We start from the raw sequence: 26655 nt of genomic DNA, 5'->3' as shown, positions 1-26655 counted from the left end.
AGGCTCTCAGTTCCTTGAGAATTTCGGGGTCAAAGATGGGCCATTCAAAGTCTGTCAACAAATATTGCCAAATAGCTTTCAAGAAATGTTCTAATTCATATATTCTCACCAGCAAGTACACAAGTACCTGGCTCACATTAGTAAAAAGAACTCTGCACTTTTGATTAGTGAGAAAAGTTGCATTTAAACTTCTACTTCTTTGTATGGTTTAATTGAAGATTCTTTTCCTTCAATTTATATTTCTTTCTGCCTGTTCCCATCGTTTTCCTATCAGGATGTTAAGTGTTTTATCCTTGTAATGTTCTTTTTACAATACGAAAATACTTTAAACAAACAACCAGTTGCTAGTCCATGACTGCTCAACGTTGGCAGTGGTCCACAAAGCTGCGCCAGCCCACTAGCGAACTTACAACTAGTCAGCCGGCCTTTATGCTTCATTGCGGAAGCAAGCCGCCCACAACTCTTGAGGGCGGGAATTGCTGCAAAGGCGTTGGCTCGCCCAGCCTGGGAGTCTCGCGGGATCTCAACCACCTTTGGGGCCTCTGAAGCGACTACAAATCCCAAAAGACAACGCGCCTCAGGGCCCGAGCGCTCGAATGAAGGCTAAGGTCCAAGGTCATGTGTTTGTCTGCGTAAGCCGTCCGGCCTCGCTCCCATGCCTTTTTCTTCAGCTTTCCACCTTGGCCGCCATTTTGTGGGGAAGGTTATGAAACCTCTTAGTCCAGCAGACTCTATGGTCGAGCACTTCAGAAACCGGCCAATCGGAAGCCAGATCTCAAAGGAAAACCCCGCCTTTGCACTCATGGAGGCGGGAACTGCCACGAAGCTCCTGTGGAGAGAGAGAAAGAAGTTCCGCAAGACCAATAAGAAAGGAGGACTAGAGGGTGTTAACCAATGAAGGCGCGGGGGGATTGCGGCCAATGAGAGTTGGGGAACCCCGGGACACGTGGGTCCGGGAGCAGTGTGCCGAGTCCTAGAGCTAAAGCCGGGACGTGAGTCAGTCACCTTGAGCCGGGCGAGCGCTGTGGTCTGAGCAGGGGCAGCAGGGCAGTGGGAGTACAGGTGACTTGAAACCGAAAGCCAGCAATCGGCAAGGATATGGCTGGGTTGTATGGAGGGGCATTTGTCCGTAGGGCGGGGAAAAGCGATGGGTATCTGTAACCTTAACAATTAATCTTAATTACCAACGGTAATGAGCGATTAACTGTCCCAGCTGAGGCGGGCGGTAGAGTGCTGTTTGAAATGGGCAGGACCCTGAACGGCATCTGTCTAGTTCCTACCTCCCCAGTCTATCCCGGAGATCATCCTCTTTGAACATCATTTCCCTGCTGGGCTCGGGCCTTCTTCTTTTACTTCCAATCTCCATGACCTTTCTTTACAGACCTGTCGCGCTGAAAGAGGTGGAACGGGAGTTTGCGCTGTCCCTCTGACCTCTAATGTTCTTCTCGGCTGGGGCATGGTTCGAGGAAGAGCGTGGTCCAGGGAGGACGGGCGGGGTGAAGGGGACGACCGAAGGTCACAACTGTAAGCAAACAACCAGGCTGTCAATGGATTTTTTTTTCCCCCCCTCTGCAGACTGAAAAAAATGCAGACCACCGGGGCACTACTCATTTCTCCTGCTCTGGTAAGCTGCGGCTCCTGGGTTCTCTGTAGCACCAGGTGTGGGAGCCATTCGTGTTTAATGAATGAACTGAGAGGAGCTTGCATCCTGATGATGTTGCTCCTTTAGCAAAGCAGTAAGATGGATGCAGTTAACCCCTGATTATTTGTGCATGTAAACCAAGCTATCTTGGCTTTGGAATGTGGTCAGAGTCTGGATCTGGCGTGTACCCCCAGTCTAGCTTGGCCACAGCAAGATTGCCCTCTAAAACAGTGATTCTCAACCTTGGCTGCACGTTGGAATCATATGGGGAGCTTTAAAAAACACTTGATGCCCAGGCTGCACCCTATGGGGATGAAATTCATGCATCTGTATTTTTTTTTTAGAACTGAGGTGATTATAATGTTCAACCAAGTTTGAGAACTGCCACATTATATTTCTTAAAGTAACTCAAGAAAGCTTTGTTACAGGAGTCTCTGCTTAGGTGACTGTTTCAGGAGCCTCACCAGGCTTACTGGCCCACTCCATTCAGGGTGTGTAACAGTGACTACATTTTTAGCAAAATAAGATTTTCCCTTTCTGATTCCTTTGGTGGTCTAGATACAAACCCTTCCTGTACTTGATTTGATGTTAGTGTGTTTTTGTTTTGTTTTTTCTATTCTGGGATACTGATTAAGGACTGTGCCCATAGAAGTGAACTTTGTTACCCAGTTTTAAACAGAAAGATTTCCACTGCTGACTGCACCAGGGTCTCTGGTACAGCCATGTCTGATAGAAACAGTAATGCATTGATTGACCTTGAAATACCTTGGACTTGTTTTATTTATAATATTTGTAATCTTTTTTGACAGAAGCTCAGCAGTTAGAGGGGTTTTTTCTTTTGTCTTGCCTGATTTGGAGGAATGTGTGTTTCTGATTTTATAGATCCGTTCTTGTACCAGGGGTCTGATCAGGCCTGTGTCTGCCTCCTTCCTGAGTAGGCCAGAGATCCAATCTGTACAGGTAAAGGAGAATGGGCCCTCTAAAGAATGTCCCCAGACTAGGTTCCTTTAAGTTTGCCTTTAAGGCAAAGTGGGAGGACAGTCAGAGAACCGGGTGCTTTAATAGTTCTAAGTACCCACAAAATGAACATTGTAGGTGAAACTAGGAAAACTGAAATTGAGTTTTCATGAAATTTCCCTAGCCCTGTCTGGAAATGGACCTTAAGACTAATTCTAATCACACCCTGCAGTCTGAGCATTCTGTACTTGCTAAGCAGCCTTCCAACAATTTCCGAGCTCAGGTGGGTGGAGTGAGGGGCGGAGTCAGCCACCTGTCCTTGAGCCTCACTATCTCCTTCTCTCTCCTTCCCTACTTCCCTCTGTTCCCCCTCCTTCTAGCCTTCCTACAGCAGTGGCCCACTGCAGGTGGCCCGGCGGGAATTCCAGACCAGTGTTGTCTCCCGGGACATTGACACAGCGGCCAAGTTTATTGGCGCTGGGGCTGCCACAGTTGGTGTGGCGGGTTCAGGGGCTGGTATTGGAACAGTGTTTGGCAGCTTGATCATTGGCTATGCCAGGTAAGGTCCAGGGTGGTCTAGAGCATCTCCTACTGTAAATTCCACCTTCAGCAAAAGATCCTTCTAGCTTTGCGTTGATTTCATCTACCTCCTATTTTCTCAGAATTTAAATGTTTCCAACTTGGCTCCCTTAAAACTTACCATGCTGATACTCTGCTTGCCTGTCCAGTCCCCAGGATATATGCAAGCTGGGCCCTCTCCCATTCAGCACCCCCTATTCACCTAAACTACTTGAGTCTTTCACCACCACCCATGAGCCATGCCCTCACGCTTTTCTTTCCCTGTCTCTGTGTCTGACAGGAACCCGTCTCTGAAGCAGCAGCTCTTCTCCTATGCCATTCTGGGCTTTGCCCTGTCTGAGGCTATGGGGCTCTTCTGTTTGATGGTCGCCTTCCTCATCCTCTTCGCCATGTGAGGCTCCGTGGAAGTCACCTACCCACCCCTGCTGCTTCGACTCCAGGCCATGCCCGGTGCTGGAGTGTGCTAACCTTTACCATTAAAAACAATGTTTCTCTAAACTCATATGCCAATGCCTCAGTCCTTTGCCCTTGGGGAGGGCCTTCATATATTAATAGAAAGGTGAGACAAGGAAGTAGGATTGGGGCAGCCACTGGTGGTTAAAACTCCTCAGGGCTGAGAAGTAGCACTGCTGTGACTGTAATAACATCTCCCAGAGGAGAGAACATGGATTTGCCTAATGATGATTGGTGATTTTTCAAATTTAGTGTAATAATATGTAACATTTTTGAGGGGCTTAATTTGCACCAAGCTCTTTACAGAATGTTTTGCATTTCTTATCTCAGCAAGCCTATGAATTATAAGTGTAGTGATTATACCTGTTTTGCAAATGAGGGAACTGAGGCTTAGGGAAACAAGATAACTTGTTCATCATCTCAGAGCTGGTAAGTGGCAGAATTAGGGATTCCCACCTCAGGCCAGCTTAAGCCTTTATCTGCTGTGTTGTCCCATCTATTTTCATTTTGGCCACACAATTAAGGTGGCACAGACAGGGAAACTGTCCTAAAGAAGTTGTATAGCACCTTAGAGGTGGGCCTCCATCTGCCAGCATTTGGCTCCACTGTTTCATTTCCATTCTCAATTAGAACATTTAGAGTGCCTAAATGTTCTTGAATAAAGCTGATGAGGGACATGGTCTGTGTTCCTGGAGAATTTAAAATCTTAGCTCTGCTGATAAAAGGATCTTTTGGCAGGAGCCAGTGCGGGGTGAGCAGGCTCCGGGAGTTGGTGATGGACAGGGAAGCCTGGCGTGTTGCAGTCCATGGGGTCGCAGAGTCAGACACGACTGAGCAACTGAACTGGCTGAGTGCGTGGGTGAACAAACTGCTTACAGACCTCCTCACAGTATCTTCCTGTGGTCTCAGTCTGTTCAGCCAGTGTCCCACACTTGGCCGAAGTGGACTTATAACCCAGGTAAAAGAAAGCTAAGCTGATATATCCACAGAATGAACTCAAGGGTGCTGGTAGACATGACCTGCCTCAAATATGAGACCCACTTTTTGAAAGTGGTACTTAAATATACTGTAAAACTGTGAACTAGAAACAATAATTAACACCTTCCAGCTGAAGGGCAGCTAGCAAAGGTTAAAACACCAAAAAAAAATGTGAGTCAATAAGAATGAATTCAATTTACATGCAATTTAAATACAGTCGTGCAGGTATTTAGGTGTTAAGCATTCTAGGAGTTTGGGGGAATGCTGAAAACCAACAGAGTGGAAACAATACTGAACAAGGCCACAAATTATCGGCTCTGTGGGTAGACAAGCTATGTGCTGAAGAACAGGGAAAGCAAGGAGGCAAGTGTTGGTTGTAATAAAATCAGCTAACATTTGGGCACTTGCATGACAGGCATATATGTGTGTGTTAATCGCTCAGTCATGTCTGACTTTATGACTCCATGGACTGTAGCCCCACCAGGCTCCTCTGTCCATGGAATTCTCCAGGCAAGAATAGTAGAGTGAGTTGCCATTTCCTTCTCCAAGGGATCTTCCCCACCCAGGGATCAAATCTGGGTCTCTTGCATTGCAGGCAGATTCTTTACCATCTGAGCCATCAGGGAAGCTTCATGACAGGCATCAGTTCAATCGCTCACTCGTGTCTTGACTCTGCGACCCCATGGACTGCAGCACGCCAGGCTTCCCTGTCCATCACCAACTCCCAGAGCTTGATCAAACTTGTCCATCGAGTTGGTGATGCCATCCAACCATCTCATCCACTGTCATCCCCTTCTCTCTTCAGTCCTTCCCAGCATCAGGGTCTTTTCCAAAGAGTCAGTTCTTCACATCAGGTGGCCAAAGTATTGGAGTTTCAGCTTCAGCATCAGTCCTTCCAATGAGTATGCAGAACTGATTTAAGATTGACTTGTTTGATCTCCTTGCAGTCCAGGGGACTCTCAAGAGTCTTTTCCAACACCACAGTTCAAAAGCATCAATTCTTTGGCACTCAGCTTTCTTTATAGTCCACCTCTCACATCCATACATGACTACTGGAAAAACCATAGCTTTGACTAGGCGGACCTTTGTCGGCAAAGTAATGTCTGCTTTTTAATATGCTGTCTAGGTTGGATATAGCATGACAGGCATGGTGATAAGCATTCTCAAATAATAACTTTAACATCCCTAGGAAATAAGTCGCTCTATTGGTAAGGAAAATGAGGGAGGCACAGAGCTAAGGAATCCTATGAAGGTCATTCAGCTGGTCATTCAAACTCCAGAACCTGTATTCCAATCACTGTGCTGACTCATCTAAGGTTAGTGACATGCTCAAGGTCATATAGCAGACCAACAGTTTCAATCCTAGACTACCTAACATTCAATAATCATGGTCTTCTCCCACAGGTTTGCTCACCTGGCACATTGGAGGTCAGATAATTCATTGTATGAAGATGTTTAGTAACATCCTTAGTCTCTACCGCTAGATGCCAGTGACAACCATCCCCTCCCCGATGGTGACAGCCAACTGCAAAATGTCAGATATTGACAAATGTCTTCTAGTTAGGGGACAAAATCACTCCCAGTTGAGAACTATTGGTCTACCATAATCTGCTGCTTGTACTCTTAGCCTTTTCCCCTTATGTAACAAGATTGTCCACAGCAACCCAGTGATAGAACCTAAAGCAGAGCCCAGGAATTTCAGGGCCAAAGAGAAAGAACCAGACAGGTTGAAGTGGTAGCTCAGGTATTATCAAGGGAGCAACTGATCAACTGGTAATGCTGTTGTGGAAATGGAATACAGTAACCTTTTGGGATGTCAGGCTAGCATCCTTGCCAGGTCACTACCCTCGGGCAGTAATCAAGGAGCAGCCCTTAGGGAAGATGGTTGCCTTTTCCTTCCTGTGAAGTTCTGGGAACCTATTTTTTCCCAAGGGGCTGGTAAGAATTTCCTTTCATCATGGGTTCCAATCAGCTTTGAAACTGCTGGGGTTTCAGATCCAAAACAGCAGGACTGGGAATGTGGTTCGTGAGCCCATGGAACCTTAGAGTCAAGAGAGAATGTGCTCCTAGCCTGAGCCAGGCGAATAGTCCATTACCGTTGAGGTTCTTTATCTAAGGTCTATGGCCCATGGGTAGGATCATTTTGCTTACAGCAAAATATCTGAGTGGAGACAAGGGTACATCGTTCTTGGGACAGGGTCCTTTGTTTTCATTATATTCTCAGAGGAATAATGACATTGAGTAACCACTGCCTTAAGCATGGTGGCAAAGAGCACGGACTTGCGAGTTAGAAGGGAGTGCAAATCTCAGCCCTGCCATTTCCTATGAAGTTAATTTTCTCTCCTGAGTCTTGATTTTCTCAGCTCTAAAATGGGGATGAGAACAATTCATGGTGGTTGTGACAACAAAGTAAGATAATACAGGAAAATATTGGGTTTCCCTGGTAGCTCAGATGGCAAAGAATCTGCCTGCAATGCAGGAGATCCGGGTTCAATCCCTGGGTTGGGAAGATTCCCTGGAGAAGGGAATGGCAACCCAGGCAATCCCACTTGCCTGGAGAAATCCATGGACAGACCATGGGGTCGCAAAGAGTCGAACAGGACTGAGTGACTAACATTGGCCTCTAGAAGGAATCTACAAAGACCTTTATTAAGATGTCAAAAATATCACCTTTTGCAGAAGGAAATGGCAACCCTGGAAGGCTACAGTCAATGGGGTCACAAAGAGCTGGACACAACTGAGCAACTATCACTCACTCACATATGCAAATGATAATACATGTAATATATACATGTACAGATTTTTAATATACATGTACAGTATTAATGTAATATAAAGATGTATTGATATATGTAATAACAATACATATTTTCTTTAAAATTTTTAATTTAGCTATTATTACCTATAATCAGAAGTCTCAAGATACCCAGTCCAAGCTGATTTTTCTGTTTAGTCCCCAATTTACAACCTGGGTGGGAGTTCTTCATCTGTTCCTGGCACCCCAAGACAAAAGGCTAGGCACTGGGGAGGAGAGGCACGCCAGACAGCAGTGGGACACAGGACCCTGGGGAAGGACCATCTTCACGACGTATCGATTTAGAGAGGGTTGAGGCACAGCAGTGACCTAAACTCCAGGGTACTTGCTGGCCTCTGTCCTGGGGAAGAGTTTGCCAGGTTGCCATAAGTAAGGTGCTACCAAACTGCTGCCCTAAGAGATGGCTCAGTGCAGTCCAGTGTGTTGGGAAGGAGAGAGGCTTGGAGCCAAGTTCCCATCTCCCAGTTCTCCCATGGAGACTGCTTGGTTGTGTCATCTATCCCCAGAGGCCATGGGACTGGCTCCAGAAAGCACTCTTGCCCTCTGGCCAAGCTGCCAGGGAAAAGCGCCAGGTACTGCCTTGAAAAAAGTAGCACTGGACCAAGCAAAGTCCTGCTAGCCTCTCCCTGGTCCTTCTTCTTCCCAGTTTATAGGCCTTCTGGAGTTCCCTTGGGAGTTAGTGAGCTGGTCCTTTAAGCAGTTGCAGCCCTTCAGGCCTTGAGTTGATGAGTCTTTGTACAAGGCTGGCCAGCCCTTTGGAAAGAAAACAGGCATTTCTGAGGAAAAGGAAGTGATCCATGATAAGGGGAAGAGCAACTGGCTACCATGTCTTAATTTCCATTCTGTTCACCATTTCTTCAATAATCACGGACTGTCAAGTCCTGGAGATGAAGGTTACTCCATGCTTACATCCCAGAGAATGTCATGCAGTAACTGGACAGATGAGTAACCAAACCACCAAAATAAAAAGCAGTATGTGCTGTAACAAAAATCTGAGTTACTTCAGAGGATGGAGTCATTTTAAATGGCTAATTAATAATAATATTAATAATATGCCTGGGGGTATTAAAGCTTGGAAGAGAAAGTAATATTACAGCCAGCCTTGACAATGAGTAAGAATAATAAGAATTAATAATTACTGAACACTTACTCTGGCCAGGTATTATGTACATTCGTTATCACATTATCTCTTCTTTACAGCTGCCGTTACTTTATCAATATTACTGATGAGGAATAGAAGCATAGAGAGTTTAAATAACTAGGATTTTGCCTAATGAAGGGAAAGAGTATTCCAGGTAGAGAAAATCATGAGCACAGGCTCAGAAAAGGTACATGGGCAAGTGTGGTGCCAACTATTTAGACAATGCTTACCACTTTGCAAAACACATCTTAACGGGCCATACTTAATCTTCAGAAAAACCCTGAGAGGTAATAATTTATCACCATTCTACGGATGCAGAAATTGGCTAAAAGAGGATATTTGCAGAGTGCTACAGATCAAAGGTTGAACCTCATTCTTCTCTAAGGTTGTGTTTTCTGTCATTGTCCCATTGCTAATGGACCTTATACTTGAAAACAATGTCCCAGTAATAAGGAAGAGACTCACTGAGGGTGAGAGGGAAGAGACTCTCACCCATGGGCCTCTGCAGTCTGTAGCCCTGGAGAAGGTATGGAGTAGTGTTTTTCTTTGTGTGAGGTTACCCTGTGAGTTGACTTTTGATCATCTAAGTAATAACCAAGAAAAATTCTGGAATCCTTTAAAAACAAATGAAATGTATACTTTGAATAGGCAATAGACACACAGCACATATAAAAGGTACAAGTGTGTGAATATGTGTGTGTACGTATGTATGTTGCAACCAAATCATCAAGCGGCAACCACTGTTGCCAGTTTCTTGAGAATCCTTTCACAGATATTTGGGCATTTTTATTATAGAGAGGTAAAACACTATACCAACAAAACACAAAATCTGTATAGCGTATCAATTCATTTTGCTTCCTGTTAAGTACCTAAGTTTATGACAGGGCCCCTGCTAGATTCATAGATAATACATGATCTAAAGTCCCAAGAAACAGGGGTGGGGAGTAGAAAGCAACAGGTATCAAATTAGTTGTACCTTTATATACCATAATTAGTACAAGGTACAATGTGATAGTGTGAGAGAGTTCCAAGCTATAACAATATGCCACCTATCAGAAGGGACTAATAACAATACTCACTTCACAAGTTTGTTGAAAGGAATAAAGAAAACAAAGTATATAAAGCCCTTGGCACATATTAGGCACTCAATAAATGTTTTTTTTTTTCTTTTTTCTTTTTACTCAGTAAATGTTAACACAACATTTTAATTCCCAATAAATGCTGGCTATTATCATTCAGCTTCACAGTCCCTTGTTGGAAAATTCACAAAACTGTGAAGACAGGACTTCCTTTTTACAAACAAATTTGGCGGCAAAAATATAAAGTGAAGCTATTCGTTTTAGTATGAATATTCATAAATTACCAACTAGTATGAATATTCATATGCTTTCCGGCAGAAATATCAGTATGGTTACTCAGTGCTGCCCCAGGTCCCGCTAGGAGTGTTAGATTATGATCCTGTACTCTTGCTAGGAAGAAAAGGGAAGGCTTTTATTTCTTGATAGCTTGTGTTCCTTAGCCCATGTGTTTTTTCAGCTTACATATCTCAATAAAGTCCTGACAAATCCTTCCAGGATTTAAACTCACATCCCCTTGAGTCCTGCATATTCAAAGACTTGTGGGAAGAAATGCTGAGCGTGGAGTCAGGAGGCTTGATTTTTTTTTTTTTTTTTTTTTAACCAAGCTTCTCTAGGTCTGTTTCAATATCCCTATGGCAACGCCTAGCAAAAGTGCCTGGCATTTAGCAGGCCCTTCATAAATATAGATCGAATAAATTCTAAAACGAGGTAGTTTTTCCACTCGCAGTTTCTGATTCCTTTCTTCCTTCCTCTTGCTTGTGTTGCAGGCAGGGGGCAATGGCAGCCCGCCCTCCGTGAGTGAGGGTGCAGGAAGGATAAATCACACAGACTTTTGGACAGGAAGGGCCCTAAGCGAGTCAACTCCTCTATTCAGCGCCTCCCCACAAAGAAGCTGGAGCCTCAATCCTCCCCCTTGCGCAGGTCTGAGGGTAGCGTTCCTAAATGTGGTAAATGGTCCTCCTCTCTTCCCCTTTCAACGATTGAAAACAAAACATTCCTCAGAGTTGGGCACCCAACCCACACCTAGGAGTTCCAACCGGCCTCAGGACCTACTCTCCCAAAGCGCGGGATGCGCGCAGGCCCAGTACACACTCTTGCCTGGCGAGCTCAGACCCCCACCCTCTCTGGAGGACTGTGGGTGGACGCTCTTGCAGAGCGCTTCTCGCTGCTCTGGGAGGGGAGGGGCGGAGCCAGCGCCGCCCGGGCCAGGGAAGCGAGGGTGGGGACACTCTGTCCCCGCTCTCGGTGGTGCAGGAGCGGGAGGGAGCAGCGGCCGCTCTGGTCGGCGGACGTGCTGCCTAGCAGTCCCGGAAGCGAAGGAGCGATGGCGGAGAGTCCGACTGAAGAGGCGGCGACGGCGACAGCAGGCGCCGGGGCGGCGGGCCCTGGGGCAAGCGGCGTTACCGGTGTTGTTGGTGTTAGCGGCAGCGGCGGCGGCTTCGGGCCGCCTTTCCTGCCGGATGTGTGGGCGGCGGCGGCGGCAGCGGGCGGGGCCGGGGGGCCGGGGAGCGGCCTGGCTCCGCTGCCGGGGCTCCCGCCCTCGGCCGCTGCCCACGGGGCCGCGCTCCTTAGCCACTGGGACCCCACACTCAGCTCCGACTGGGACGGCGAGCGAACCGCGCCGCAATGTCTACTCCGGATCAAGCGGTGAGCCGGGGTTTTTCCTCCCCCAGCCCCGAGCTCCGGGACTCGACCTTCCCCGCCCCCCCCACCTTTTCCCACTACCACCTCCTCAACCCCCGCCTCCTCCGCGCTGCCCTCGCGGTGGCCCAACTCCAAGGCCCACGTCTTGCTTACCTGGAGCTTCGGGATCCAAGTCCTCTTTCCCCTCGCCCCACAAGCACCAAGCCCCTCCTAGCCTGTCCAGGTCCGACCCCGCCCCTCAGTAACCTCTCTTGAGCCCTTGGTCTCCAGTCCGGACACCCTCCCCCACACCACCCGACCTCCCGCCCGAAACCCGACCCTTTCGCGCTTCAGTAACACCCCCTCCCGCCCTCTGTACCGCCTCACTCCCCTCTTCCCCACCCGAGCCTTGCTAGATGCTGCCGGGAGGCCCCACCCAGCGGTCCCCTGCGTCGTCTCCTCCCGAGCCCCGTTTGTAATACACACACCGCTTGCTTTGCCCGGGCTGAGACTCCAGGCCAGTCTGGGTTTTTATTCCCGGCCTCCTCAAACCCCCTCCTCAGAGTCTCCTCCCCAAGTCTAGGTCTGTTCACCCATATGCCCGCAGCCTTCCCTTGAACCACTTTTCTAGAATCCCAGAACTGTCTGCTCTCACACCTGTTCCAGGAACTCAAGCTTCCTTCACACCCAGCCCCCACCCCTAGTCTCACTTTGGCTTGTAATATCCCACTCAAGACTTTTGTTTTCTGTAGTCTTTCCCCTGAGTCATGTGATTTACTTTCTGAAGCCAATATACCCAATTCAAATATAGGAACAAAGGTCCAAGTCCCTTCTGTCCTTATTTCTTGGGTGACTGGTCTTAGATCATATCATTTAATAGATAATGTTTTTGCGAAATTGTTTAGTGTATAGTACCTATCACAGAGGAAAAGGGAATGCTTTTTAGTTACTGTCAATCCTGAAACCTGTTTGCTGACAATCAGATTCTCTCCCCATGCCCCCATCACAGTCATCCTCATCTGGGTAATCACATTCCCCACATTCCAAGTTCCTTCAGATGTTTCTACCTACTGATTGTTCTGAAAATTAAAGAGCATACTGTGTGTAAAGTACCTGGCCCAGTGCCTGACACAGTTTGCCAACTCCATCGAGGTTGCCACCACTAACTTAAATTCAGCATTCAACTCCTGTACTCCTTTGGCCATTTTCAGCCTTCCAATCCTAACATACCTCTCAGTTCTACCAATACTTCTTTTCCTTTATTCTGTTGCTTATTTGCACTTTTTAATGTCCCTGTGTATCCTCAGTTCAGTTCAGTCCAGTCACTCACTCGTGTCCTGACTCTTTGTGACCCCATGGATTGCAGCACGCCAGGCTTCCCTGTCCATCACCAACTCCAGGAGCTTGCTCAAACTCATTGCAAGAGCAAGTCCCTAAACTTTCCAACTAGAACGTCCTTCTGTAGATAGACCCTTGCTCACAACTGATCCATTCTAGTTCATGAGTTATGACCTAGAAGTTTTCTCTCATCTTATGTAGTAATGGTTACATGTCCTCTTCCACATGTGCGATTCTCAGCAATTTCAGAGGATCCCTTCCCCAGCCTGAAGACATTTGTACCCTATTAGTCTCCTGGGCAAAAAGGCCGTTATTGCTCCCTGTTAGCTCACTTGCTTCATATAATCCACATGCCAACAACGATCTACTATGTGGTTTATAGAATTGGATTTTTAATGGAATTGATTAAGCCTTCCTAGTAACTGAAAAGTCTTCATTTAGCATTCAGGAGTAGTACCTGGGAATCTCGGAGGAGGGGAGTGAATGAAGTGCCATGTGGGAGGATGTGAGAGTAAATGGGATGTGGCTTTTCCAGGGTGACATCTGATGCCATCGGGATCTCTGAATTTTTTTCCCCCCTCTCACTACCCTCCCCCTGAGGAAACAGTGCCCCTTTGATGATAATTTGCTCTCTGCTTGCCTGACAAGTACTCCCTCAGCTGAGATTTCTCAGCCAACAAGACAGTGCAAACATTTGTGGTACCAAGCACCACCTTCTCAAACCCTGGCCTCATTGAGGTGACAACTGTCCTGCTCAAGGGATTCCCCTTTTTTCTCCTCTCCCTCACTCCCTTCCACTTCCTCTTGGTGTTATACAGGGATATCATGTCCATTTATAAGGAGCCTCCTCCAGGAATGTTCGTTGTACCTGATACTGTTGACATGACAAAGGTATGTACCTTGGTGGGGTTTGGGGAAGTTGGGGCCATAAAGTTGAAAGAGCCTGAAAGAGATTATCCAGTTCACATCTTTGATTATACAGGTGAATAAATCAAAACTGCAAGAGAGTAAGTGGCTAGCCCAAGGTCACACAGTGAGGTGGAGCAGAGCCTTGAATAGGTTATTTGTTTTTGGGGTGCCAAAGGGTTCTAGTTGGCTTGGAAAATCCCAGTTTATGCCTATTGTCCAAGCCTAACTATTAATAGGGCTCTCTTTCCCTCAAAAATGGTCCAGTTTGGGTGATAAATTATATGAACATCCTATTGTACCACCCAACTCTCCCCCTATCCTGCCATTCTTGACCTTTAAGGGTGGTGCTGTAAATCAGATGGAAAGATGGTTGGGGATGGGGCAAGCTTGAGTGAGCAGTGTTTGTAGTTGCAGGGCCTTGTTTAGGCTCCTGTCCTTACTGATCCTTTTGAATATCCCTTCCACCCCAAAGACCATTCCTGTCTTGTCCACACACAAACACAGAGAAAGCTTAAATTCTCTGGCATAGATACCTAGACTTCTCTGTCACTGATTACTCTATCTTAGAGATGAATTTTCACTTAAACTGATATTAGGAAGAAATTGGATTACATAAATCTTGTGTTGTTTAAATGAAAATTCTATCATATAAAGTATCATAGAAATTTCCTAGTATAGAAATTTCCACATGTTTAACCTAGGCAAGTCCAAATTTCTTACTGTAAGAAATTAGAGTAAAAATTCAGATTTGGTATTTTTTGTGTGTCTCTTTTGTTTTAAATAGGTTTTCCTTTAAATTGAGATTTTCCTTTTTATGTGGTTGGAAATTTTTTCTTGGGACATCTTGTCCTTAGTCAAATATCAGTGTTATATACTAGTCCCTGGGACCCCAGAGTTGATGTCATGTTGATACCATTTGAGCTTGCTATTCCGAAGAACTGAAGGCTAAAAGAAAACAAAGGATGCCACCAGGACAAGGTGGGGACTATAGATGGAGGCATTGGATTGCAGGTTCTTTTTCCTTTTGCTGTTTAAATTCTGAGCAGACTTAAGTGCCTAGGAGCCTTTGCAGATGAAGAAATATAACTGAGTCAGTTAGGTTTTCCTCCCTTGGAGAAGAGAAATCTTGTTTGATAATCACAGCTGGAGGAAGAGAATTTAGTTCTAAGTGCTGATTTTTTTTATTATTATTTAACCTATGGTTTTGGGGGAAGTTCTGGGGATAGTCTGTGGCTCTGAGTGGACCCTGAGTTTCCCCATTTTTCTTTGTATCTTTCACACAGCTGGATGCTGCCTGAGCCACATCCTCTACAGTAGGTTTGATCCTCTGCAGAGGAAACAGATACCATAGGCCCCCATCACAAACCTCAGCTCTGCCCTGTGATTGGCACTGTTGTTGTGGCCTCCGATCCCTTTCCTCTTTTCTGCTCATCTACCTCCCCTTTGTGCTACATAACTGGAGGGTGGAGTTGCATCGTACACGTTTAACCTAGGCAAATCCAAATACTCGTACTCAGTTAAAAAGAAGTATTGATTTCTTAAACATTGCTAGGATAATATTTTACAGGTGTGTGTGATATTTTGTATGTTGGTGTTCTGTTTGTTACATAAAATGCTGATCAGCAAAGTCCAAATGGAAAACATACTTTAAGGGACACTCAAGGGTGATTTTTGGCTAGATCCAATGTTCACCCTGGGCTCTAACTTTAGAATGTAACCCCTGAGTAAGATGCCACTCCACTGTAGTGGGGGTTCGTAAAATTCCAAAAATATTAGTGTGAGTGAGCACAGGCCATTGATTCTGCATGGTGAGGATATGAAATATGGATTCAGATGAAGGTCCTGCTTCTGGTGTGGGTAGCAAGTGGAAGTCAGGAGGGTTTGGGATGGGACATCACCTCACAATTTTGAGATGGGGTTTTATTTTGCAGATTCATGCATTGATCACAGGCCCATTTGACACTCCTTATGAAGGGGGTTTCTTCCTGTTCGTGTTTCGGTGTCCGCCCGACTATCCCATCCACCCACCTCGGGTCAAACTGATGACAACGGGCAATAACACAGTGAGGTTTAACCCCAACTTCTACCGCAATGGGAAAGTCTGCTTGAGTATTCTAGGGTAAGAGGAGACTCCTAAGTGGCCAAGTTGGTTGTCAGCCAATACTACTCTAGGCCAGCCTTTATCAACCAGGGTTTCTCATCTGAATCACAGAACATGGAAAATAATTGGAATGACTGTTTCCTTAATTCTTCCCTGGATGGTACTTGATTATTATCATTCTAGATGCAAAAAACAGAATTTATGATGTACAATGGATGCCTTAGTGAAGTGGTTCACCCCGAGCAGCAGTAACACCTGGAAATTTATAGCCGTACAGAATCTGGGCCCCACCCTAGACTTAATATATCAAAAGCTCTGAGGGTAGGGCCAGCAGTGTGTCTTACAGGCTCTCCAGGTGATTCTGGTGCAGACTGCTGGAGAACCACTACCTTAGGGCATCAGGGCTTAATTCTTTTCTGAGCAGGTTGAGAAAGGCTGCAGACCCTGTGCCATTCAAGGGTGTGAATGTCTTATTTCTGAGTTTCTCGTGAGTGGCTTTGGAGGAAGTGGTGGTGGTGATGATGATTATTATATTTTAACAACTGAATAAAAAATGTTAGATTGGAAATCATACCAGATATGAAATGTTTAGAGTACATTTTTGTTTCTGGGTGATGCCAAGATTTTGTTTCATGTAGTTCTCATCCATTCCCTTTTAATCACCTTTGGGGGTTAAAAATTCAGAAAGAAAATATCTTCTAGCATATTCTGGATTGGTCTTTTTAGTGTGATCTGAATTTCCCTGAGTCAGAGAACAAGTAAAAACTGAAGTTAAGAAAGTTGCCCAGACTGGTGATACTGTTCTCTTTCTTCCTGTCCACTCCAGTACTTTTTAGGTTTGTGTAGGGAAAAGGCAGCTGAAACAAACTTCTCCTCATCCCCATTTCTCTCAAATGTAGGGATATGTTCCATGATTGTGGCAGTGAGAAAGTACTGTAAAGGAGATTGTCTTTAAAGAAGTCCTTTATCTCATTAGAGAATTGTCTGTGCTGGAAAGATGGTGATATGTGTGTCCCATAGTGGTAAGGAGATTTAGTTGTTGCTTCTGTATGGAAGCTGTTCTTGAGCATGTGTTTGTATTAAGTTTTCCTTCATTAGGCCAGTATAAAACTATTTTGAGCAAACATCAGCTCACAGTAGAAACGGGGGAAGTAAGAGGGTGTGGAGTAAAAGTGACACAGTATTGGATGGAAAGGAAAAGCAGCTACTCTGAATTTGAAAATTTGCCGTCAAGAATCAGAGGAGAATATTCCCATGCATACTTAGTTGTCCATTCACTTTATCACCATCATTCCTTTCCTCCTTAACTATAAAAAATATTGGGCTGACTTACAAAAGACATTGAAAGTTTACCCTGTTGACTTCAGTTCCCACATACTAGAAGCTTCAAAGAGTGTGATGTCTAGGGTTCCTGGGGGAGCAAAGCTGAGAAGTTGAGAGGCACTATTCCTCATCACTTACTGGCCTTTTCTCAAGACCAGCAGGGAGAAGGAAGTGGCCAGTTGACTTGAACAAGCCAGTACTGTTTTAGGTTATGTTCAGCTTCCAGCTCAGGTGCCATCTCTTCTATTAATTGAGCTAAAACATAAATGTCTTTATGTCCAAGCTTCCCTCCTCCTCCCAACATTCCATCAGGTTTATGAAAGAGCAGTAATTTTGGTGTTTCTCTGTTGTTGAAGATGTTATTCATGTATTACTTTCAAATCCTCCACGCTCTCGGAGTGTCCTTTATTTCCTTTCTGTCCTTTGTCAGAGTTATGTAGTCTTCAGAGAATTTGACAATCTTTGGAGGCTTGAAAGAGACTGGATCCCCAATCATCAGTCCCATCACATGGCCTCTATCTAACCGATGGCTTCACTCCCTTCTCTGCCTCTGTGCTCAACTTCTCTCTTCTCTGACTCCATCACCACCCATAAATAAATAAGCAAGCCCTTTGAGATCCATAGAGGTTAACATTTAGACTGTCTTTGGAGTTGTTCTCTTACCTTATTTCTTTCATTTTGATGAAGGGAACCTCCCCTGTCTACTGTTTCTCTCCTAGCCCTGAGAAAATCCCTTCAAAGTTACCATGCTTGCTTTACCCTCTTTTGTGCCACTTGATAAGAGGATTAGTCAGTTGACTGATTTCTGGTGAATGAGAGGAGATGGAGGCTGGGAAATTCCAGAGTATTCATAGTGAAGGAGAAAGTGAGTCACTCACGATGGTGCTGCCAGGCCCCAGGGCACTTGTACACTGGTCTTTCTGTGTGGCCTTTCCCGTCTCTCTGCCTCACGTGCTCCCCTCCCCTCTGCTGTGTTTTGCAGTACGTGGACCGGCCCTGCCTGGAGCCCAGCCCAGAGCATCTCTTCTGTGCTCATCTCCATCCAATCCCTGATGACCGAGAACCCCTATCACAACGAACCTGGCTTTGAGCAGGTAAGGCCAGGTGGGCCCAGCTCTGCAGTGCAGAATATTGAATATAGGGTTTTAAGAGATCTGAAAGATCTGCTTGAGGGTTTTTGTTTCATTTTTGACCTGGCTCAGTCCAGTGTATTAAACTTGTCACTGTTGGAACTGGCATGTGTGTGTCTTAATAATGAATTTTTTTTCTTACTAAATTACAATAACATTATCAAGTTATTTCCATTGACTTGGATTAATCTACCATGTGGAAGTTAGTGGAGTCATTTGGAAATTGATTTCCACATCTTCCTTGGAAGGTTGCAGCCAGTGGGTTCTTCTGTATGCCTCCATTCTCCAGTATCCCTTTAAGGTGCTCCCAAGTGACTGCTGCTGAGCCAGACTTTCTTCTGGAATCCTGAAGTACTGTTACCTACAGAGCCAAAGGAGCAGTTGTTGGCTAGAGCAAGAATATTTTAGTCAGTGCTGCCAAAGAAAAGGTGGAGGAAACTCATGTTTTCCAAAGGGGGTACCGTATGCCAGCCACTGCCAAACATTTATATGTAACTTCTCACTTAATCCTCATACTACCTTTGCAAAATAAATGTTATCCCCATTTTCAGCTGAGGTAGTTGTGACTCAGAGAAGTTAGTTAATTTTCACAAGGATGCACAGATCAGGATGTAGTCCCAGGAGCCCAAAGTTTTACATTATTCCAGAGACCCTTCCAGGGTTACTCGTGAGCACAGGAAAAGAATTCCACTGATATCTCAAAGGATAATAATTCAGTTTAGGTGATTAAAACAGCTTAATTCATTTTGAAACTATTTGAGATAATGTTAACATTGGTGATTCCTTGGAGACCTAAACAAAGGGAAATACCCTTTAAGAATGAACAAAAATTATGCCCTAAGCCATCCTTTCAAACATATAGTGAATGCAATTTCAGGAGTAGTAGAAATGGAAATGGACCCCATTGGCTAACCAAGGAGCTTATTTTTACGTATTGTTTGGAAATTCAAGACATGCGTGCTAAGTCGCTTCAGTTGTGTCCAACTCTTTGCAACCCTATGGACTGTAGCCTGCCAGGCTCCTCTGTTCATGGGATTCTCCAGGCAAGACTGGAGTGGGTTGCTGTGCTCTCCTCCAGGGGATCTTCCCAACCCAGAGATCAAACCTGCATCTCTTATTTCTCCTGCATTGGCAGGCAGGTTCTTTACCACTAGCGCCACTAGGAAGCCCATGTCACTTTCAAGACGTGACTTTTATTCTTTTTTTGTGTGTGTGTGAGACTTTTATTCTTAAGTCTACCAAACATTCTTGGTTCATTGAACCCTCTTGTCTTGATGGTTTTTCAGTTTCCCAGGCAGAAAGAAATGCCAGACTCTTCATTTGTTAAATAGTTAGGTCTAAATCACTTACTTCCTTCTCCGATGACTACAGTGACTTAATAATAGGATGTGTACACCTGTTGAGTGCCACACAACTTTTAAAATCATGGAATCAGATCACAGCCACCACCCTCATTTCTCTTCCCTCCTGTTTTCTTATGGTACTTGCTATTTATCAAAGTAGAGACTGAAAATCCAGCTTCACAAAAATAGTATGTCATCAACAGGAATGTAATACAGGTCAATATTAAAACTGAACTGCTACCTCAGGGTAATAGTTAGCATGGAGTTTGCACAAGTGTTGAATACTCTTGTTTTCCTCAAAAAGTTTACAGTATCCCACATTGCCCTTGTGATTTTTCTCTGATGCACATTGGGAACTGAGATAGTAGGCTGAAAGCACGTTTCTCTTTCCTGTTCATTTTATGTTTTGATCAGGGCCAAGGCTCTCATTGATTGATGGTGGTAGGAGAGAGCAACAAGGGAAGGGTTAAAGGTTGGGATACCATGCTCTCACATTTTCATGTCAGCTCTCTAAACCAAGTTTGGAGTTTTTCTTTTGAAAATTTCAAGTTCTACGTCTGATAGATAACAGTTGATTCAATGATGGTGGCACCAACAAGCATGTAAAGGAGTTAACCGGGAAGCATCCTGCTATCTATAGGTTTTTCAGGTTGAGACTCCTAGCATCATTTATAACTTTTTGTCCCACCATTATTCTTACATATGGTTATTTCCCACTTAATCCTTTCTGCAAGGCTGTTCATTTCAAGCTTAGGGAAATTCGATGCATCTGGTTTGCTACTTATAGTCAAGTGATCCATAGCAGAGGATGGGTGTTGGTATGCATGGGGAGAGGTGAGTGGTCTCACGTACTTAGTTGCTCCTCATGTCTGCCATGTAGTGGGAAAGGTATCCTCATAGTTAATTTGCTTGGTTCATATACCGTATACTAATCTAAAGTCTCTTCCCATTGGGTTTTCTTTTTACCTGAATTTTATACTTGGATACTGTGCTATCTGTCACATTATAGGAGAGACATCCAGGAGACAGCAAAAATTACAATGAATGTATTCGGCATGAGACCATCAGAGTGGCAGTCTGTGATATGATGGAAGGAAAATGTCCCTGCCCTGAACCCTTAAGGTATGTGTAAAGAGAGCCCACTTGATACTTGGTATTCCTTTTGGAGATTTAGCTTGTTCATACCTTTGGGGCAAAGTCCAGTGGGAGATTAAAAGGAAAGATGTGGTTCATGCCTTTAAAGAGCAAGTGACCAAAGGGTTATCTAAAAGGAAGTTCAAAGAGTCTCAGTTTTGAGAGAGTGCCAGGCCTGATGGGAAAGATGTAGTCCATGCCCTCGGGGAACCCTTGTTTGATGAGGACCTGGACATATTAAAGACATGTGACTGTTACACAGCCAAATGAGATGTAGAGGACTTCATAATAAACCCATTTCTTAGTGTTCATGTCTACTTCTAGGTGTTAAAACTAGATGAACAAAGAGTTAATGAAACAAACTTTTCTAAGATTTGAAGGGGCTACTTTTATTTTTTTTAGGTTGATATAGGGTTCATGTGGCAACCCACTCCAGTACTCTTGCCTGGAAAATCCCATGGACGGAGGAGCCTGGTAGGCTGCACTCCATGGGGTTGCTAAGACTCGGGCACGACAGAGCGACTTCACTTTCACTTTTCACTTTCATGCGTTGGAGAAAGAAATGGCAACCCACTCCAGTGTTCTGCCTGGAGAATCCCAGGGACAGGGGAGCCTGGTGGGCTGCCGTCTATGGGGTCGCACAGAGTCGGACACGACTCAAGCGACTTAGCAGCAGCAGCAGCAGGGTTCATGTACAGTGTTTCAGGTGTATCTAGGAGAATTTTGAATAAGCTTTGGGATTAGGGATGGCCTCTGGAAAACGATTGGGCAAGTCATGAGTTGAGGTTGGGGTTCAGGTGATCAGTATTAACAGTCACTCTCATCTTAAAATCCTTAAAATCTAAGGGAAATAAACCATGGGCAGTCAGTGGAAAATAGAGAAAGTAATCTCTATTTTCTATTCAAAGATTTTTGTAGGAAACCAAATCTGGTCATGGGAACTCTAGCTGCTTAATTTGGCATTAAAGTTAGATGGTGAAGCGGTGGTGCCTTCCCCTCTTGTGCCTGACTTCAACTTCTCTGCTTGTTTTCCAGAGGGGTGATGGAGAAGTCCTTCCTGGAGTATTATGACTTCTATGAGGTGGCCTGCAAAGATCGCCTGCACCTTCAAGGCCAGACTATGCAGGTAACAACAGAGCCCCTGCTGCTAGCTCCGGAGACCTTACAACAGACCATTTAAACCCCCCAACAAGGGTGATGTCCACATCGTCATAGCATTCAGAACCAAAAGGAACCTGATGCATTTGAGTCACTGAGACCCAAAGAGAGTGAAGCCATCTGGAGTTAGTTCTAGGTTCCTGGCCTAAAGTAGGTGCTCCTGAGTAGAATCTGAATCATTCTACTTTCTATCCTGGAACTCCTTCCAATCTTGGTGAGCAGTCTTTTCAAACTAAGAATATCAGCCCTCTCCGAATTTAGGGATCATAGAGTCAGTTATTGGAATTTCATCCCTAGTTCAGAGGGGTGCCAAGAGAAAGGATGGTTAGGGAAACATGGAGTGTGCAGTTGTTATTGTTGAAAGATTCCTGTTACAAGGATGGTAACCAGTTGTTCATTCTCTGCCAGAAATGTGCTTCTGCTTCCAGTAAGAATGTAGAATTCAGGCTTGTTTAAAGGAAGAGGTTCTTATTAAACTAAGTTGTAAATAGACTCAAATATAAGCAATAGGTTGAGAATCCTCCTGTCCTGAAGGACCAGTCCTGTGTTTTTTGGATCCTTTACTTGCTATAGAAAAGTGGTGACTTGGCTAAGTGACTAAGATGTCATCAGGTTTTTTCCAGTTCTTTTTGGTCTGTGTTTCCACACACCCAACACCACCAGCCATGGGAGTAAATGTCCTGTTTCCTCAGGTGCTCCTCAGAGATGGTAGTTTCCCTATACTTCCTTCAAGGACTTCCTCCCTGCCTGCCCCATTTAAACTCAGAAGACAGGGCAAGTTCAAGGTTGACTTGTTCCTGAAACTTTTCTAAGGGTACATTGAGGATACTGCATGCTGTAGCTTGTTCCCCATCAGGAATTCTCTTTGCTGGCATCTAGCAGTATTTCTAATAGTCTGTGAAGGAAAAACAATTTCTGATGAGGGAAGGGCAGGAAAAACAGCATCTGGGGAAGAGGAGAGTGGGTGGAAATGGAGCCAGTGATGAAAGGAGGAAGATTTGAGAAATTGACAGCTCCAGATTAAGTGTGAAGTTCAGCCTCTGGGGACCATAACCCTCACATGTGGAAAATGCAAGCTGTAGTCTCGAGACTGCTTTCCATCCACTGGCCCCAATCGTGAGGGTAGTGTGTGTACAGAAGTGTGGCCGGAGTTTATGTGGGAGAGGCAGGCGTTATGTGAGAGGAAGGAGCATATACTTTTTTGTAACTGCCAAGGAAAGAGGTCTCCATTTGTGTAAACTTTGGCCCAGCTACATTGCTGCCATAATCCCTATTTAGCATTTTTAATTCCTTTTTTATATTCTCCACCCCATCCATAGTTATTTTTGAGACTTTAAGGACAGTTATCCCCTTTCCACATGATGTTTGGTGATCTTTGATCTTGAATGACAAGAACTGGCTGCTGCTGCTGCTGCTAAGTTGCTTTAGTCATGTCCGACTCTGTGCGACCCCATAGACGGCAGCCTACCAGGCTCCGCCGTCCCTGGGATTCTCCAGGCAAGAACACTGAAGTGGGTTGCCATTTCCTTCTCCAATGCATGAAAGTGAAAGTGAAGTCGCTCAGTCGTGCCCGACTCTTAGCGACCACATGGACTGCAGCCTACCAGGCTCCTCCATCCATGGGATTTTCCAGGCAAGAGTACTGGAGTGGGTTGCCATTGCATTCCCTGGACAAGGACTGGAGTGATGCCCAAAAGTCTGGACAGGAACGTGGTGACTAATCCCTGGGGAGGAGGGCAGGTTCTTATCCAGAAGTCAGAATTCCTGAGTTCTCTACCTGCCTGTGATCTTAGAAAAGTAAATTTCCCTTTTGAGTATAGGGAATGAAGGACAGTTTTTCCCTTGTATAGTTTGTATGAAAGTGAAGTGTTAGTCACTCGGTCCAACTCTGCGACCCCCATGGACTGTAGCCCACCAGGCTTTTCTGTCCATGGGATTTCCCAAACAAGAATACTGGAGTGGGTTGCGATTTTCTTCTCCAGGGGATCATCTGACCCAGAGATCGAACCCAGGTCTCCTGCATTACAGGCGGACTCTACCATCTAAGCCACAGAGAACCTCTCATAGTTTTATGAGGTTACATTGAAAACATCGCCATACTTAATGATTCAGTCCTCGTCTTGAATTTCTCTTCTCTCCTCCTGTTAGTGTGTCCCCCTTTTGCATGTTTGCTTGCTTTTGGGGAATGCAAACACGTTTTAATGTTAGCCCAAGCCAGACCTGTCTGGTTGTTGAACATGCCACAATATTCCTTCCTCTTTCCCCATGCTCAGAAGTTGAGTGTGTACTTCATGTGGGCCTAAAGCTGTCTCTCTAGGGTGAGCCACCCAGACTTGAATCTTCCTTCCCGATTGTCTCCTTTCCCCCCCACAGGACCCTTTTGGAGAGAAACGGGGCCACTTTGACTACCAGTCCCTCTTGATGCGCCTGGGACTGATTCGTCAGAAAGTGCTGGAGAGGCTCCATAATGAGAACACCGAAATGGACTCTGATAGCAGCTCATCTGGGACAGAGACAGACCTGCACGGGAGCCTGAGGGTTTAGACCCTGCTTCCCTCTCCCCTCCCCCAACTCGAGAGTCCCAGCAAAGTCCCTTTCCCCCACCCCAGAGATGGAGAGGCACTGTGTATCTCCCTCCAAATGTGACGCCATCCTGCAAGATGGCAAGAACCAAGCAAGCTCGGATCCCAGGGTGTGGGAGAGGGGAGGCTGTTTCTGATCTGACCTCCTTGGCTCTCGAGCATCTGGGACTGTGTTCATCCCGAATCAGGGGCCAAGGTACCTATGCAGAAGCACCTAGGGCGACGGCCTCTGGCAAAAAAAACAAAACCAACACACCTCTCCACAGGGCCAGCTCCTTAGGGACAGGTGGGAGATGGAAATTGCAATTCCTAGAGGGAGTGTTCCCAAAAGATTTATGGGGATATCTGGAAGGGAGCTTGGGGTGGGGGGCTGTCTGTGACACTTCAGCAGTCTGGGTGGTTATCTGTCTGTCTGTCTGCAGTCTTGAAGCAGGGCTCCCCAGTACCCTTTTCCTCCCTGCCTCTACCCCCATTATTTCCCATGGGCCAGCATAAAAGTTTTTCCTAATTTATAGTCACTGTTCTAGACAGACCAAAGAGAAGGAACAGTGGTGGAGTCTAGGCTGCTGATGAGTAAGCTTTACCTAGCACCTGAGCACCTTTCTCCTGTGTCCCCCATTCCCTCACCCATTTTAGATTTAAGACAGAAGGCAAATGTGACTGGGACTGAACCAAGGTCGTGGTAAAGCCTGCACAGGCACCGTAAGAAGCTGAAAATGCCATTTGTTCCCACAATCACTGATTAGAAAAGGCCCCAACACAAGCAGCTGCTGTGTGTATGGGATTAGAGCCACTACGTAAAATAGTCTCTTTAACAGATTTTTCATAAATACTAGTCACAATGAGGGTATTTCTCCAGGGGGTGGGATACAGAGAGGAGGCTGATGCTAGTCCTGTTGTATTTTGTTTGGCTGTCCTTGTGTATTCTCACTTCAGCCTGTAGTCTCACCTCCTCACTTCAAAGCCCAGGGAGTTGTGGGGAACGAGGGTAGCCAATGGCAGAGGGGATGGGGGCTGGGACTCTGCAGACTCCTCCCCTTCTCCACCCCCCTCACCTCCAGCTGCTCTGTCACTGACTGATGGGTGTTTCCCTGGCTGTGTTGCTTCTCTTATCTGTATTTAGCTGCAGTGATCCTTTAGCTGGTTGGCTCAGAAAAATGTGCTTTAGGTGCCCTGTGATACTGGGCATCAAGGGAACCCATCCTTCCCGGTTTTGATGTATTCTCCTGTACTTTCCAGATTCTTACTGTTAGGGCTCCCAGTGGGCTAACAGTGAGCCGCATGACACAGGGCCTCAGTCAGTATCCAGCCACATGTAAAGGGGAGGATACTGGTAATTCGTACCTGCTCTGCCCGCTGCTAGGGAGGCCTCTGCCTTGTGGATCATGGGACCTCCCAGGGGTGGGGGGTGGGAGGGTGGGCACAATGGAGAATGTCCTACTTGGGAGGGCAGGAAGAAAAACTGGACAGTAAGTGGGCTTGGGGGATGGAGGTTTAGCTTAGTACCTAAAGGCTGGGTCTTTTCACAAGGAGACTCAAAAAGGGACCCTGCTTCTAATTTTCCCTCTTCCATTCCCAGCGCTAGTACAGGGCTTGGAAGAATGCCCTTGGTCTGTTGGTCCAGTGTCATCTGTCATCCATTTAAGTGTTCCCACTTTCAAGTGACAATCCTCCTTGGCCCTGCCATGAGCAGAGCATGTCTGGCATACCAGCCTGACTTTTACGCCCTAAATCTTGAGTTGAGGAATATATATGCACAGGAGTCAAAGAGATGTCTTTATATCTGACTGTATATAAATGAATTTTTTTTTTTCCTTTTTGGTGCAATAAAGTTTGTTTTGGCAGAAGGAGGAAGCGCCTGTGGGTGTGGGAGGGTTTGTATAAAAGGAAGAATGTGATCATTTTGACAAACTTTTCACCTAGGCCTGAAACTGTCGGATAAAGATAGTGCTCATCGGAAGCCAGAAACTTGGGTTACGTGATATGGTGTGGAAGCAGAACTGCTAGTGACAAGAAGTTTCCATCCATCAGAAATACAGTCCTTTTTTTGAGGCTGTAACTTTGGCAGGCAAGGAGAGGAATGCCACCTTGGTCTCAGTTGCTTCCAAAGAAATACCTATTCTGGAAGTGAACATGTCCTAAAGGACAGGCAGAGCTAGAGACAGGCTCAGACTATATATCCCCTTGGTAAGGGAAAGGTGTGTCAATGTGGATATCCCAAACCATTGGGTTTTCAGTTTTCTGACAGCAAACCAACCCTGGGGAATTTAGAATTAAAGACCATGAAGACAGAGCTTAACTTTGGCCACCCAGCTCATCACCTTCTCTATTCGCTATGGAAGGCTCTTGCTTTCTGGTACAGAGGCTTCT

At 45.6% G+C, this 26655-nt stretch overlaps 2 protein-coding genes across 3 annotated transcripts; both read left to right on the top strand.

Moving 5' to 3' along the window:
* The first annotated feature begins 933 nt into the window (after positions 1–933).
* Positions 934–3680, top strand: ATP5MC1 (ATP synthase membrane subunit c locus 1). Of its 2 annotated transcripts, none has more exons than XM_005890352.3 (5): positions 934–1062; positions 1576–1624; positions 2525–2602; positions 2980–3158; positions 3459–3680. In XM_005890352.3, the coding sequence occupies exons 2-5, from the start codon at positions 1586–1588 to the stop codon at positions 3571–3573; spliced, it is 411 nt and encodes a 136-aa protein (XP_005890414.1). In that variant the 5' UTR covers positions 934–1062; positions 1576–1585; the 3' UTR covers positions 3574–3680. The 2 variants fall into 2 exon arrangements, with proteins under 2 accessions (XP_005890414.1, XP_014332029.1); XM_014476543.2 differs by having other exon boundaries at positions 997–1090.
* A 7180-nt stretch (positions 3681–10860) lies between these two features.
* On the top strand, positions 10861–26132 carry UBE2Z (ubiquitin conjugating enzyme E2 Z). The gene is made up of 7 exons (XM_070389726.1): positions 10861–11291; positions 13424–13496; positions 15446–15633; positions 17921–18032; positions 20421–20533; positions 21581–21671; positions 24077–26132. Exons 1-7 carry the CDS (start codon positions 10969–10971, stop codon positions 24245–24247), a joined length of 1071 nt encoding a protein of 356 aa, XP_070245827.1. The 5' UTR covers positions 10861–10968; the 3' UTR covers positions 24248–26132.
* The last annotated feature ends 523 nt before the right edge of the window (positions 26133–26655 follow it).

The sequence above is a fragment of the Bos mutus genome, chromosome 19, assembly GCF_027580195.1.
Source record: "Bos mutus isolate GX-2022 chromosome 19, NWIPB_WYAK_1.1, whole genome shotgun sequence".
Classification (NCBI taxonomy): Eukaryota; Metazoa; Chordata; class Mammalia; order Artiodactyla; family Bovidae; genus Bos; species Bos mutus.
This window is presented reverse-complemented; position numbering and strand designations above follow the sequence as displayed.